The 16,753-nt window shown below is 47.6% G+C and overlaps 1 protein-coding gene across 1 annotated transcript in view; it reads right to left on the reverse strand.

Moving 5' to 3' along the window:
* Nucleotides 1-12,816, reverse strand: part of LOC101953098 (opsin-5-like) — a 28,393-nt gene extending 15,577 nt beyond the window's left edge. Inside the window, exons 1-3 of the mRNA XM_024105854.3 lie at nucleotides 12,729-12,816; nucleotides 8,136-8,298; nucleotides 5,946-6,073 (exon numbers count right to left, since the gene is read on the reverse strand). Of these exons, the coding sequence (XP_023961622.2) occupies nucleotides 5,946-6,073; nucleotides 8,136-8,298; nucleotides 12,729-12,816 (379 nt within the window). The remainder of the gene's footprint in view (nucleotides 1-5,945; nucleotides 6,074-8,135; nucleotides 8,299-12,728) is intronic.
* Nucleotides 12,817-16,753: the final 3,937 nt, after the last annotated feature.

Genomic DNA, 16,753 nt, shown 5'->3' on the forward strand with positions numbered 1-16,753 from the left:
GGGACAATCTGCTTTGTGGCTGCCGGTCATGCATCTGCAAAAGTTTGCAAGCAAATCAGTGTGTCCCTGCAGCTTGGCAGTTGAGTTCAGCTGTGGCAAAGCAGGGGTTTGCATTGTGCAGAATGGAGGCACCACAAGTTTGACAGAAGCATTAACGAGAAATCAGCTGAAAGTTTGGCTCTGACTTTCATCTAGTAATATGCTAAGTAACAGTGGCATTTCTCTCGTGTCCTTCATTTCTTTCAAAGTGCTTTACATACAAACAATTCATTATTGCAAATCCCCAAATGGTAGGTCACTATTTATTATCTCCATTATACAGCTGGCAGAAGCACAAACAATCAAATTACTTCTGCTAATGTAACACAGGGAGTCATTGGCAGAAATGGGACTAGAACCCAGGCGTCCCTGCTCTAGCTACTGGGAGTCCCTTTCCTTACCACTAAGGGCTAGGTTCTCCAAAGAGATCTCAGACTTCAGAAATGTGAAATGTACCTTCCTGCACATGAATGGGCATTTTGCACATGGAAATGGGGTAACTCCTCCTGTCAGTATTTGTGTATGTGCGATCACACCACTGGGGTATGCAAAAGTGTGAATTTGCAGGTGCCTTGTGCCACGCCAGTCAGAGAATGTGGCCACTAGTGGCATTTGCCAAGCAAAGTTCTATAGGAGGTTTTGTGTTTTGTTTGTTTTCCTGCAGAATTTAAAATTTGCTTCTCTCCTTTTGGTGCTGCTTCCTCCCACTGTGTGGCTGGGCTGGGAGAGTGTAGAAAAGAAAAAGATTGAGAGGGGAAATGCCAGACATGCCTGCTAGAACAGAAGGCACGTTTCCAACCTGGCTGGAGGTATATGCTCCCAAGCGGGGCAAAGGCAGCTGCCACTGGTGGTTTAAGGCTCAGGAGCTGCAGAAGCTCATTACCGCAGTCTGTTCTTCGGGTACTTATTCGTTACCAAGAGGGATACCAATTTACTCACTTAGCTGTGTCTGGATTCCTACAAGGTACATGGCATGTTCTGCTAAGCATGACACAGCTCCTCAAAGGGCTCTATTCTGCTTATTGGAGTCAATGGCAGAACTCCCATTGACTTCAATGGTGCAAGATCAGGCCCTAATTACCCAGCCTCGTGGCCTCCTTTGAGATGCTGCTTTCAGGGCCGGCTCCAGGCACCAGCCCACCAAGCTTGTGCTTGGGGCGGCACCTGGAGGGGGGCGGTGCGGTGCTCCGGCCGCCGGGGAGAGTGGAGCCCCGGCTGGGCTCTCCGGCCTCCCCCCGGCACTCTGGCCGCCGGGGAGAGCGGAGCCGCGGCGGGCTCTCCGCCCTCCTCCCGGTGCTCTGGCCACGGGGGAGAGCGGAGCCGCGGCGGGCTCTCCGCCCTCCCCCCGGCACTCTGGCCACCGGGGACAGCGGAGCCGCGGCGGGCTCTCCGCCCTCCCTCCGGCACTCTGGCCGCCGGGGAAAGCGGAGCCCCGGCCAGCTCGCTGCCCTGCCCCTGGCGCTCTGGCCACCGGGGAGAGCGGAGCCGCAGCGGGCTTGCCACCCTCTTCCCAGCGCTCTGGCCACCGAGGAGAGCGGAGCCCCAGCCAGGCTCTCTGCCCTCCTCCCGGGGCTCCGGCCGCCAGCGGAGCCGCGGCAGGCTCGCCGCCCTCCCCCCGGCACTCTGGCCGGTTGGGGAGAGCGGCCTGCGGCCGGGCTCGGTGCCCTCCCCTGCCACGCTGCGGGGGGGGGGGGAGGGCGGCGGGCAGCTTTTTTGCCTGGGGCGGCAAAAAAGCCAGAGCCGACCCTGGCTGCTTTGTAGGCTGGCCTGGGCTTCCCTTCCCAGGCACACCATTTCAGAAATACGCTGCTGTGTGTTAGTTAGTGTGTGTATAAATCACCAATCTACCAAGTATCAGAGGGGTAGCCGTGTTAGTCTGGATCTGTAAAAAGCAACAGAGAGTCCTGTGGCACCTTTAAGACTAACAGATGTATTGGAGCATAAGCTTTCGTGGGTGAATGCCCACTTCATCGGATGCATGCATGACAAAGTGGGCATTCACCCACGAAAGCTTATGCTCCAATCCATCTGTTAGTCTTAAAGGTGCCACAGGACTCTCTGTTGCAATCTACCAAATTCAGCCACAAGATGGATGCCAATGCGATGAGTGACTGAAATCCAGCTACTCAGGTCCTTCCCACACAGTATCCATTCTGGGTTGCTACAGAGGGAATTTATTGGAGAATATATCTTGGAGAATTTGTCTGCAAATCAAGTTAATATTGTTGGTTTCTATTATATTTATATTTGTCTGTAATCCAAAATCTGTGAAGATATATTGGTTGGCAGGTTCAGCTGTCTAAATGAGAAAATGCAAGTAATTCCTGCAGGACAATATAAAAACATATAGGGTACATTTACAGATAGGTGTCTGGACCTCAGCTCTTCTTTTGTGGGTGCAATTTGTACCCCAATTTTTGTACCCAGACAATGAACTGCAAGTGCAAATCTAAGTACATATCTCTTTAACTACCTCATTCATACCCACATTTGGTGTGTTGCAAGCACTCAGATTAGCATCTACAACTAAAGTCCCGGCAACAATAATGCAGGTGAAAATTGTGCTGCAAAAGGGAGTTGCCCCATTGTGAATTTGGCCCCACAATATTAATTATTTCCCAGTGTTATATATGTCTTGCCAATAGTGGATCAAAATAAAAGGTCAGCACTGAACATGTCACAGTCAAGCCTGCCCTCCATGTCCTCCTGGTACAGCCATAGGGAAATACTGCGTTTTCTTGCAATATCATGGTTAGATAAATAGCAACAGTTTAGAGCCAGATTTTCATGCCACACCTCATTTCTCATGCATGAGTCTGGCATACGCTCACTACTGTGTGCCTATGTATAAAGATCTAGGCTCTAGTTTGCACCACTCAGATTATGCTTCATGATGCAATGTACTTAAAATACAACCCTCCGGGAGTGATGTTCCCACTAGAATGAAGCCTAGGCAGGTTATTGTCCTACTCACCCTTCCCTTCCCAAAGGCTGAATGGAATTCAGCCCAACCTGCAGCCTCTGTGCAGCCACTAACTCGCCTTGGCTGTTCCAGAGCCCACCTCAGACCCTCCTGTTGGGGGTGGGATGTTCCTGTCTCCTGTGTTTGTGCAGTTGTGGATCCAGTGGCTCATCCTCCAGCCTTCCTCAACTGCCCACTGCACCGGCCTGGCTGGAGCAGGCAGGGAGTCCCTCTCCATAGCACACAGAGGATTCAAAGACTCCCATAGACAGCTGGTCTTCCTGAGGCCCCCATCCATGACCCCACTGTGGGGTTTAAGTAGTGTGGAGGGTGGATGTTACCCGCAATGACTACATCTGCCATCCAGCCCTAATTTGGGGGTTGGAATTCTCCCAGGCTTCCCACTCATGTGATTATGAAAACAGCTCTGACTCTCTAGTGTTTTCTGGCCCTGCTATGGAAGCTGTTTCCTTGGCATTAGCTAAAGCACACCACTTTGCCAGAAAAGATTCAAGTCCTTTTTGCAGCATTCGGCTGTCTTTTTATTGGTGCCCCAGGGCTTTTGCCCTGGCTGTATGTAAGAGCAGTGCTGGTTCCTGTAGCATGAGCCTTTTCCTCAGTGGAAAATAGCCTTTCTAACAATCAACTGCAAATGAACAACTAACGATCCCAGCAGCCCTCCAACTCAGTCTTCCCCCAAACTTCTCCCTCCCTCACCAATCTCAGCCCCTAATAAACCCCATCTCCTAACGTGTTTTGGGGCCTGATTCTGCCACCCTTACTCACATGGGCTAGTATCTGACACTGCAAGTGCTTCCACTGATTTCTGAGAGACCACTTGGAGTCAGGTACTACTCCATGTGAGTAAGGCACTGGAACTGGGCTCTCGATAAATGCATATGCCCTGTATTGTGCCCTGAAGGTCCAGTGACCTGAGCCGTTTCAGACTGAGGGCCCCTCATGGAGAATGTTCTGTTGCCACCTCCCTCTCTTTTAAGTGGAGGCACTCTCCAAAGTCGGAAAGCCCCAAGAAAGCTATCCGCCATGTTTTACATCAGAATACATGAGACAAGAGGTCTATGAATTTACTCTATCGGTGGGGGGGATGGAGATGAAGGCCCAGACATTCAGAATTACAAGTGCTCATCTGTGCATGCTGTCTGTGTACCTAATTTGGGTCCACAGCTGCTAATCATCCTCCAAAATGGCAATAAGCATTTACATGTCCAATCACAGTAATTGTGTGCACAGATTAGGTGTGCAAATGCATGCAAACTTATGCATGTACAGTCCTAAAAATCTGGACCTAGAATACATTTTTGTTTTGCTATCTCTGCAGTGTAATCTGTCAGAAATAGGGCCCTACCAAATTCACGGTCCATTTTGGTCAATTTCACAGATGTAGGATTTTTTAAATCCTAAATTTCATGAATTCAGATATTTAAATCTGAAATTTCATGGTGTTGTAATTGTAGGGGTCCTGACCCAAAAAGGAGCTGTGGGGGGGGGGGGGGGGGGCGTGTCACAAGGTTATTGTAGGGGGGGGTTGTGGTACTGCCACCCTTACTTCTGTGATGCTGCTGGCAGTGGTGCTGCCTTCAGAGCTGGGTGGCTGGAGAGCAGCGGCTGCTGGGCCGTCACTCTCTGGCCTCCCAGCTCTGAAGGCAGCAGCGCAGAAGTAAGAGTGGTGTGATATGGTATCGCCACCGTTACTTCTGTGCTGCTGCTGGCGGGGTGCTGCCTTCAGAGCTGGGTGCCCGGCCAACAGCCTCCGCTCTCCGGCCACCCAGCTCTGAAGGCAGTGCGGAAGTAAAGGTGGTAATACCGTGACCCACCCCAAAAATAACCTTGCAACCCCCCCTGCAACTCCCTTTTGGGTCAGGACCCCCAATTTGAGAAACACTGGTCTCCCCGTGAAATCTGTATAGTATAGGGTAAAAGCACATAAAAGACCAGATTTCACAGAGGGAGATCAGATTTCATGGTTCACGATGCATTTTTCATGGCTGTGAATTTGGTAGGGCCCTAGTTATTAGGATCAGTTTGGATAAACCCTGCCTTGATTGTGAACAACTGGGGGGCCGGGCTACGATTTTCTTTGTATTTCTGTCTTGCACAAAACCAGCCATATGGCTAACATTCAACTAAAAGATGGTGATTAGATCTGAATAACCCTTAGACTGAGAGTCATAAACCAGGGAACTTCCTAAATCAGATGTGCAGCATTTCCACTGCACATCCATTGCATTTCCTATGCAAGGACAGAGTCAGTCAAGCAAAATGTATTTAACACTAAGGTAGGAGCTCACACATGCAGCATAACTGTCTTTATCTGCAGCCCAGCACTCAGACTGGTGTGAAATTGCCTGGCCCGAGACAATCCATGAAATCCTTAAAACCAAAAGCCACACAGAGCAGTAGGGCAAAGGGGCAACAACCACACTGACACCCCTAGGACATAGCTTTTGGAAAGGAACTGCTGATCCATAGATCCCAATGATCTCTGGGAGCAGCGATCACTCAAAGTGACGCCCCGTTGTGTGTACAATTAGTACATGGAAAGGATACTGGAGCTCTAACACATCGCCCTATTTAATTAGGGGTTGTGAAATAATAAATTTAACTTGCTCCCACCCACACTTCTAAGGACCTGCTGCGTTGATTGTATGGCACCAAACAGTAAATGGGATGGTGATGAATTTACATATGCAAATTAAAAGAGGAAAACAAGTAGCTATGGTATTATTGTTTGTGTTAATTAGGGTAATTTAAAATGTTTATGAAAATGTTCCCTAATGGAGAGCTTTTCAGGGGGCTGTTGCCAAGAGATTTGTGACTAACCTAAGTTGTGAAAGAATGGGGAAGATGGAGTGAGGTTACTGGAAGTATTAGCCGGATGGCAGAAGTGGAGAGAATAACGTGGGTTACACATCCCAGCACCTACCACATGCTGGATAACAGACCTTCAGGCAGCAAACCGTGCTTAGCACTGTCAGGCTGGTAAGACTGCAGAGGCCAAAGAACATGCCGGAGAATGCATAGAATGTGCACATCGCATGGTTAAACAGCCATCTGGAAGGGAAAAAGCATCAGGTAAAATCAAAACCTTCACAGTTACACCCCATGCTGAGCTCGCCAGGCTTGTGATTCTGTTGAGAAGGAACTTGTCTGAGTTGCTTTGTGCAGTTCATGAAGTCACCTGGGTATTTCCCACCCGGCATTTCAAACCAGACACTTGATTACAGAAGTTTGGCACCACTCCAGCTCATGGTTTGACACAGAAAGCAAAACTACCGAAGCGGAAGAGCTGCGCTCTAGGAGGCTGTTCTGGTGGATGCAATGGAATGGGGAAATAAATACCTAGGGCCTGATTGTCTAAGGAGTTGTGCATGTGGTTGTGCCCCTACGGTACACACCGTTATCATGGCTGTGAGCACAAACTGAGTCATTGTGAATGCAAATTACCGTGATTAGCTAGTCACACATGCAGTTGTACACACAAGCTGCATGTACTGCTTTTAAAAAAAAAGCCTTCTCTATATTGAACTGAAACAGTTTCACTCTTTGCACATTACTGTTGGAGTGTCAGTTTCAAGGAAGTAGTAATATTGTTTAGCACGTTTCATCCACAGACCTCAAAGATCTTTACAGAGGATGGTTAATATCATTAGCCCCATTTTACAGATGGGGAAGCTGAGGCACAGAGAGACAAAGTGACTTGCCCCAGGTTGCACAGCAGGTCAGTGGCAGAGCTGGGAATAATCTCTGGTCTCTTGACTCCCAGTCCTGTGTCCTAACCACTAGCCCACGCTACCTCCCTCAAAACAGAAAGGTGATAAGTCAGTTTCGGAAGGACACTGCACGTGGCTGAAAGGTTTTGTCCTAGCAAAGCTCAGTTTAAATATGCTGCAGCACCTGCTGGTACATACTGTACAAGTCCCGCCAGCCCCCTGCCATCGGGTGGAGCCAGAGTAGAGGTCTGCTTGGGCCTAATTTTAAAGCCCAACCTGGACCCAAACCTGACCTGAGCACAGCCGACCCCAACCCAACTGGAGCGTGTCAGGTCAGTTCTGAAAATGATTCCACTCAAATCCAACACTTTGCCCTGAACCTGTGTCGGCACTGCCCCCTAGTCCTTGAGTCCCTGGGCCTGGTGGGGGTTTCCTGCGCTCTACGTCCCATGGCCATGATCTGTCTCTGGCTGCTTCCCTGTGGGGTCGGGCTGGCGGCTGCATGTGCTGCTGGTGCAACGCTGTGCTGTGTGTCAGCATGCTCACACTGCAACACATGCAGAGAGCAGCAAAGTGGTGCCAGCCAGCAGGAGTGGGGCACGCAGCTGCCACGCCGACCCCCTGGCCAGCAGATGGTGAGCAGAGGTGACCCAACCCGAGGCTGGGAGGGTCAGGTTGTTTTCATACCCAAACCAAACCTGACACTTGTCGTCAGGTCCTGCAGGGTTGCAAGGCTCTAGAGCAGGGGACCTACAGCTCATGAGCCACATGTGGTTTCTTTGGACCACGTTTGCGACTCTCCCTACTGCCCCACGTGGATACATCCCCACAATGCCACATGGATTCAACTAAACTCCAACTTGCAACACCAGGCATTGGTCAGATTGATGGCTGGGCTCGTACCTCTTGCTGTGGGGAGGGGAGGTGCACCCCATAAAAACCCTGTATGGCAAACCAGAGGAGGGTGAACAAGGGAGCAGCCTAAGCCAGTGCAGGGGACTAATTGCAGCCACTGCCTCTGAGAGGCGCGTATGTGGTGGCCACAGAAGGGCCAGCAGCACTAGCTTATGTCTTGGGGGGGAGTTGCTGAGGGGAGGCGGCGGGTGGCTCTTCCTGCTGAGGTGGCTCATATCTGATTATATTTGGCTCAGTCCCTTGGGAATGATCCCTGTTCCCAGTGCAGGATATGAATTCCTATTAGGAGAGATCTGGGGCCAAACTCTGCTCCCACTTACACTGGTGTAAGTCCCTTGCCTTCAACGGGATTATTTCAAATTTACATCGCTGTGATTGAGCTCAGACTTTGGCCCCTAGTCTTCATTCCTTCTCCAGGTCAAGGCAGGATTGGCAAACTGACACCCGCAGGAATGCCCGTTAAATGCAATGCCATGCAAATGAGCTACCTGTGTGCAAAGAAGGATGGCGTGGCCAAAGGGAAGAGGGTCACCGTCATGCCCAGGTCACTGATCGCCAGGTTCACAATGAAGAATTCAGCAGGCTTCAACATGGATCTCTTCCGATAGGCCACCAGCAAGAGCAGGGAATTTCCAAAGAGAGAAACTATGCCTGAGAAAAGGCAGAGAGAGACAGACTCAGTATAGGATACCCAAGCTCGATAGCAGCAGTGCAGTGCATGACATAGGGACAGGGAGGGCATGTGTGCAGGTCTGTCTTGCAATTCACTTACTATCCTCAAACACTGATGGGTTGTGTTTATTTGGCAGCCGTGTACGTGCAGAGATGCCGCTCACTGCATGTATGAATGTGTAAAGGGAAGAACAGACACAGATCTCACACATGCAGATTTCCCACTTTAGGATCTGTGGGGCCCTATAACACTCTGGGTCACGTCCCTTCTTAATTGCTAACCAGGACTTTGAAACATGCAAGGAGAAAACTGCGTCTCAGCTTTTACCCAGCGTCCACTGTGTGCTGGTGCAGGAATTTGGAGTGTAGTGAGTACATGGGGAATACTCAGCCAGGACAGACGTGATCAATAAAGCACTTGGCTTTGTACCTCTGCTGCATCAGCACCTTGTGCAATGGTTAGCGAGCATTTGGCAGGCAGGCTGGCTGGCTGGAGACAAGAAGAAGGGTTTTATATGGACTGCTCAAGCACTCTGTCCAATCTGTCTGTTCTGGCTCTTGGAATGATATAGTTCACACTGGGCATGCTCCTTCCACACTAACATTACCTCATCTCCTCTGCATAGTCATGGCCATTCTAAGAACTTGGTAACTGCCCTTTCAGTTTGCATTCAGGAGCTCCAGGTAACCAGATATAGGGCAAGAGCCAGGCAACTCTCCAAGCTCTCCTGGATGCATCATTTTCACGCTATACAAAAGGCGGAAGTGTCTTCAGGCTTTTCAAGGCTGGTCACCCCCTGGGATATGATCTGCTTCCAGGACTTGCTGTACTTGGCAAAAAGAGTGTCTTCAGCTGGCACAGTGAATAACAACCATTAGACACCTAAGGGCATGAGGCTGCCTGAGCACTTTTAGAGCAACTTTAAATGGGAATGTAATTGTTAGATGCTGTGAGGATGGGGCAGCAGGCAGAATGTCAGTGAAACGGACTCTGGGAGCAGAGTCCAAGGCAGAACTGAATTCCTCTGACTGAAGACAGGGAGCCTCCAACCCTTTCCAGCCGGATAAATAGTGTGAGCTTTGTGACAGTGTTGTTATGGTGGTGATGCCAAGAAGCTGAGCATGTTCCGCTTTTAATTCCTTCCTGGCAATCTCTCTAGTGTGAGTCTGTGCTGTACAATATTGGGTTTACAACATAAACAAAAGGACATTATGAAGATTAGGGTAAATCCAGCCTAACCAACAGGAAAAAGCCATTTGTTTCCTTGGAATGTATTTAAAACAACAGTGGTAAATAAATGTTCATACCAGGGTTTTCTTCGTCTGTTAAGTAACATTAAAAGAATTTTCCTGTGTATGCACAAAGGGGAACCTAGCTACTCAAGGGGCAGGTTATGTGGGACTCGAATTAATTCCTAGTGGATTAGCTTGTAAATGAAATATTATAGTTACAATTACATGCCAAAGCTGTATAATGACTAATATAAATATGTTATCCTCAATAAGTAGGACTCCTGCAGGGGAGACTTGCTCCCAGATACATAGTTTTTGAATGCTTTTTATGGGTCACTTAAGGGGAACTAGTTTGCAAATGCACATCCTTGTTTCCAGCACTGCTAGAGGACTCCTCCACAAAGCTATTTTGACTCCTTCCCTCGCCTCTTCATTAGCTGTATTCTACTAGCTTTATTATCTTCTAGGATCTTCCTTAGCTGCATGCAAGAGCTGCTGACTTTCGCCGTCTTACTCAGAATGGCATGACGCAGGCTGGTTTTTTCCATGTATGCCATTTCATTATGTGAGCGGGTGCACTCCTGTGTGCACATGTGTGTTTGTTCCTGTGTCTGTTTCCATATGCGTGTGTGTGTGTTGAGTGCTCTGGTATGCACACGTCTACCTGTGTGTGTGTATGGTCATTTGTGTAGTTGTGTGTTTGTGTTTCTGTGTACTCCTGGTGTGGTTGCATGTGTATGTGTGTTGGATGTGCACGCTTGTGTGTGCATTTCTGTGCATTGCTTGCACACCTCTCATCTTACAGAGGTCGACACATGGGACACAGAGTGAGTGTATGAGCTCAGGCTGTTTAAAATGACATGGGATCCATTTCTTCAGCGTAAGTTCAGATAAGATTTCCTGCGACCTTGCTTTGCGATCGGTTCTGGTTTTTGAAGTGAGTTTTCTCTGATAGTAAAAGTGGAAGATCATCACATTTGGGTGGGATGGAGGAAAATTAGGATGTGAAATGCAGCATCCCAGGCAGGAGTGTGGGCAGACTGGTCCTTCCCTTCCCTCCCTGGCTTTGACTGGGAATCAGCTATTGCAATGTTGCTAATCTCAAGCATTCAAAACTCGAGTTGGGCCCTTAAAAATCAGGAGGTTTAAACAACCCAAACAAACTGGGTTGTTTTTCTTTTACCTTATAGCTCTTGAGCCTTCAGGGGGCACTTGGGGCACATTTTCAAGCTTTTCCTCCACCACAAGAGCCAGAAACTTTGTTGAAAGGGGAGATTTACATGTAATCACATGACTGCACATGCCTGGGCTCTGTGAGAAACACCAGATGTCACAAGACTCATGATTAAATCTCAAGAGCTGGCAACGCTGCTGTTGGGAATCTTTTGCCTTTAGAATAAACTGCCACCTACACACACAGCTCACAAGAATGAAAATACGAGGACTTGACCAGCCTGGGTCTAAGCTGTGGGGGAATGCAGAGGAATGGCACAAGGCCGGCTCATTGGTCAGGGGACAGAATTCTGACCTAGGAAGTGGTCTTTGAGATGTAGGGCCTGGATGATCTGTGTCTAGGTCTGGCGCCCATGCCTGATCGGACGCCCTGGGTGATCACTTTGTTACAAACTATTTATTTTTTCCAGAGGCATCCAAGCCATTAATTCCTTCTCTCCTTGACAGCAGAGATCCTTTGTTCAGCGCATCATTAAGCGTCTCCTAGCCGTAGACAGAAGAGACGCTGATTCATTTACCTTGCTATCTATTGAAACCTGAAATGAACAAGACATTGAGAAGGCAGCTGTGTGGGACAGTGTGTCAAATCCTGTTTTCAGTTAAACTGGTAACTCTACTGGCTGCAATGGAGTTATTCCACTTTTACACCAGTGTAACAGAGACCAGGATCTGGGTCTATGAATGTTTGCAGATTATCCTTCATTTCCTTTCAGGATTTATTCACCTCTCCTCACACCACAGTGTGTGTCACAGGGCTTCACTCACAGCTCACACTCATTCCTAGAGCTGGGCGAAGAGAGCTAATTCCTTTCCCAGAGGATTTCGGTATTTCGACATTTGGTTTTGTTTCAGTGAGGAACTAAATCAAAAATTCCAACATTCTCTTCAAAAGTGAATGGAGCCCCAGCCTCAGGGTGGTTTGCCTGGTGAGCTGCCCTGCATTCACAAACCCTGCAATCCCTGGGGTTCCCATCCCCAACGCAGTCTGCAGGGGCAGCGTGCCCCAGAGCCACACACCCTGGAAATTCAGGCTCACCAGCTGTGCACCAGGTAGCTGCCCAACAGCCAGAAGGACAAGCTGGCAGGAAACCAGGCATGTTTCTTACAGGAACTCCATTGGCACTTTGGCCAAATCGAACCATCTCCACAGAACATTTTGATTTTGCGGAATTGACAAATTCTGCCAAAAAATTGTTTTATTGGAATTTTTCTGACCAGTTTTTCTCCTTACTTTCCTCATTGTTATTTTTACAGACAAAACACTGCTAGTCTTACTCATGTGAGCAGGAGCAGCCCCATGGGAATCTATGGCATTGCTCACTTTAGCCAGGATTAGGCCTTGTCAAAGCATGTCTTTACACCTCAGCTTTACTTATTGGCTTTCAGATGTCACCAGTGCCCCCTGCTGATAGTGAAGGGCAGTTCAGAAGTGTACACGCTCCTTGAGGTTAATGCATTTTACATGCTTGAAGCTAATAATAATGCTAAGTAACTGAGGCCTGATTCTTTTCCCAATGGCTGGCTGCGGTAGGAGTTGTATCAGGGCCTTATATATCACTCTTCAACTTCAAAGCATTTTAAAACATGAATAAATCCTCACAACCCTTTGTGAGGGAGATATGTACTACTAGCCCCATTTTGCATGTGGAGAAACTGAGGCACGGAGCACTGATGTGGCTTGCCCAAGAACCCAGAGGAAATTGGTGTCAGGAGTAGAATCCAGAAAGTCCTGTGCTCATGCCATACTTGTCTGTGATGGAGGAGAGTGTGGGAGGGGTGAGCTCAGATGAACCCAAAGAACATGGAACACTTTTCTGGGAGTAATAAACTATTAGTGGAAGTGAATGCAAGGTGCCTGAATCTCCCTGTGACAGACATGTCAGTAAGATTTTGTCATGGAGATGGGTGTGAGATCACCTGCGTAAGAAGAAGTCTTTCCTTACCAAAGAGCAAATAGAGTGTGCCAAAAATCAGGTCTTCTCTCTCTGATAAGGTGGACGTGAACGCTGAGGAATCAGAGGCATTTCCCATCTGCAAAACAGAATACAAATGTAAGGGGAGGTGATTTTTTATTAATTCAGGAATGTTCCGTTTTCCCTCTTCCTGCGGGAGCATGGCTGTTGGAAAGACACATTTTTGGCATGAGGCCTTCCTCAGGCTGTGGATAAACAAAAGTCAGCGGCTGGAACTGCATTTACATTGTATGGGTGCCGTGAATAAAGGGAGTGACACAGTTCATAAAGAGTGTGGCGCTCGGCTAACTGGCTGCGCAATGGGTTAATGGTAGGATCAGACTGAACTGCATAGCTGCTGGTCATCTCACTCAGAGCATGGTATAATTAATTACAAATTACACTGACTAGCTGCAAGTTAATACTTTTTAAAAGCATCTGACTTAGATATTTCACATGACAAAAAGGCCACTCGCTGATTCAATTGCCATGTTCCTCTCTATGGGTGAAACTTGGCCCCATTCAAGTCAATGGGAGTTTTGCCCTATTTTAGCGAAGTGGTTTTATATCAAGCATCTTTCTCATCTGCCAGTGGGATTCCTTAGGGTCTGACCTCCATTTTTCACGTGTTAAACTCATGCAGATTGCAATGGGCTATATACGCTCACAAAAGATGACCAGTAGAAACTAAAATTGAAGGGCTAGGTTTTCAGCCAAGCCCAAGGCAGCCTCCAAATATGCATCACCACTTCTTTGCATGTGCAAAACCCTCATTTCCACCTACGTGCCTGGTCTCTGCACACTGATAGCCATTTGCACATGCAAAACACCCCCAGAATCACTTTTGTTAGGCCAATCAGTTGCTCACACAAAAGTGGGGGTGCTGAAAACATGGCCTTGAGTGGCTGGTTATGACTTTCTGCCCACACAGGCAAGAGATTGGTTATGGTATACATCAAATACAAATCAATGTCTTTCTGATGGATAGATTTATCTGTTGTGGTATTTGTGGTGTGGATAACACTAGAGACTGGACTGCAACCACACATGCCACTGAGCAACATTCAGTTAGTTGTCTGAAAACATAGGCTCACTGTGCAGTGGCAATTAAAACAGCTAACAGAATGTTAGGAACCATTAGGAAAGGGATAGATAATAAGACAGAAAATATAATGCCACTATATAAATTCATGGTACGGACACACCTTGAATATTGTATGCAGTTCTGGTTGCCCCATCTCAAAAAAGCTATATTAGAATTGGAAAAAGTACACAGAAGGACAACAAAATGATTAGGGGTATGGAACAGCTTCCATATGAGAAGCGCTTAATAAGACTGGGACTTTTCACTTAGAAAAGAGACGACTAAGGGGGGATATGATAGAGGTCTATAAAACTATGAATGGTGGCAAGAAAGTGAATAAGGAAGTGTTATTTACCCCTTCACATAACACAAGAACCAGGGGTCACACAATGAAATTAATAGGCTGCAGGCTTAAAACAAACAAAAGGATGTACTACTTCACACAACACACAATCAACCTGTGGAACTTGTTGCCAGGAGATGTTGTGAAGGCCAAGAGTATAACAGGGTTCAAAAAAAGCATTAGGTAAGTTCATGGAGGACTGATCCATCAATGGCTAGTAGCCAAGATGGTCAGGGACACAACCCCATGCTCTGGATGTCCCTGAACCTCTAATTGCCGGAAGCTGGGAGTGGACAACAGGGGATGGATCACGCGATAATTGCCCAGTTCTGTTCATTCTCTCTGAAGCCCCTGGCATTGGCCACTGCTGGAAGAAAAGGATGCTGGGCTAGGTGGATCATTGGTCTAACCCAGTATGGCCGTTCTTACGTTCTAATCAGGTAGTAACCACTTTCTGTCACTATTAACCTGAGCTGGATTCAAACTGACTCCTCAGTTTTGAAAGGCTCCCCAACCCATTGCCTAGGCCCAGAATCATCCAGTTCCCTTCTTTTAAACTTTCCTGTTCGTGTGTCTCCTGGTTTCATCCAGGAACCTAGCAGAAATACAGTTTTCATGGTAGACAGCCCAGACAAACCCAGGTGCACTGTGAAACATTCAAGAAACCCTGTTCCTGGGAGATTCCCACTGCAAAGACATTCAGGACTATTGGATGCTCCTCTGATCTGAACCACCAAACCTTTTTCAGATTCCCTTGCAGCTAGTATGTACTAGCCAGTTCTGTCAAAGATGGCAGGCCACCCTGGGAGTTAGCATGAGGGAGGACCTTGTTGAAGGCCAGCTGCTGACCTGGGTGAATGTTATTTGCTAAGGACTGATAATGTACTCAGCCCTGTGCAGGGCAAAACCAAAGACAGGCCCTGCCTTAAGCAGTTTACATTGTAAGCATAAAAGAAGGGGTAAATCCTGCTCCCTTTAAGTCAAAGGAGTCAAGATTTCAGTCAAGATTTCATCCAAGATGCTCAGGAAGACCCAGAGGAAGAGGTAAGTTTAAGGCTTGATCCAAATCTCACTGAAATCTGTTCCATTGACTGCACTGGACTTTGGATCAGGCCCTTACCTGTGAGCAGTTGTCTTGGGGTTTGTTTTTATTAAGTTGATGACGCGTTAAAGTTTGTTAGCCTCATGGACTACCTGGGTCTGTAGAAACTTCCCCCAAACGAAAAGGATTACACAATTTTTGTCCTCAGGTTTCACCCACGTCCTCCCTCCAACAAAACAGTCAACTTTGTATTCAGTTGAAGAGTGCGTCCTGGATTGAAAGGCAAACAGCTAAAGCGCTGAAGGCAATTTAATAATGTGGTCTGTGGTTATGTCTCCATGAGCATTGTATAAAACTTCGTTTGTTGCTGTTGCCTGATTACTCCTTTCAAGCACTCTTGTGATGGGTGTAGTACAAGCATCTGTACAAAGTAGAACAGAATGTTCTACCCCATCAAAGCTGCTGTTTGTTCATTAACTCAGTTTACCTAAAAATCCAAAGCCAGATCCCCATGTGACATGAATCAGTCTAGCTCTACAGCTATCCACAGAGCTAGGCCAGTTTACCCAGATGAGGGTGTGGCCCCAAGTTTTAGAAAAGCAAGACTTTTCCCACAGGAAACAAATTATGATCATTCTTCTCTTGCAACGAATGGACCTTAATTTTTATTTTTCATTAAGGACAGTGGGATGCCAATAAAAAACACAATACCTCCACACCTTTATTCGCTTCCTGCCTGTGTCTGCAGCATCTTCCATGACTCCCTGTAGCCTGCAACCTCGCTGCCTCCTTCAAGTCCCTCTTAAAGGTTCACTTGGTGAAGGTACCCTCCAGCACTGATCTCCTGTCTTGCTTTCACCCATCTCTATCCCCAGATTACATGCTGCAGTAACAAACTAATGATGCCGTTTTATTTGGAAATGATTCACTCCTCTCTTTACCTTTGAAAAAAGTGACCTACTTGGCTGAGGCCACCCAGAGAGGGAATGACAGAGCTGGGAAAAGAGCATCAGGGCCTGATTTTCACAAGTGTTTCACACCAACAGTTCCAGCAGATTTCAATAGGAGCAGAGATTGCTCATCACCTCTGAAACCCAGACACCAAGAAGCTCTAATCACTGTGGGCCAGATTTTCAGGCACACAATATGTGGAACATACACTTGTGCACCCCTGATTTACACCTGCAAACGTCAGCACACATGCATGCATCAGTGTAGAAAATGTGAGGCTATATGTCTACTATATACAGGGCTAAATTGTGCCTGTCCCTTCACACAGATGCACAGTGGTGCAGGAGAAGGATACAAGGAGTCTGTCCCACCTTACGGCATGAATCTAAGAACTAGGCACAGTTGAAGTTCTGTTGCTGTGAGGAGCTCAGGAACTGCTCCCTCCCTGCTCCCATGGAGAGCACCCTGTGGTGCCTCAAAGGGGCCATGGTCCCATCTTCCTCCATCTTACCAGCCCATAAAGTATGACTGGCATGTTGGGGGGGAGGAGTAATTGAGCATTCCTAATGCTCACCAAGAAATTTTATGGGATGTTG

This window comes from Chrysemys picta, chromosome 13 (genome assembly GCF_011386835.1).
Source record: "Chrysemys picta bellii isolate R12L10 chromosome 13, ASM1138683v2, whole genome shotgun sequence".
Taxonomy (NCBI): Eukaryota; Metazoa; Chordata; order Testudines; family Emydidae; genus Chrysemys; species Chrysemys picta.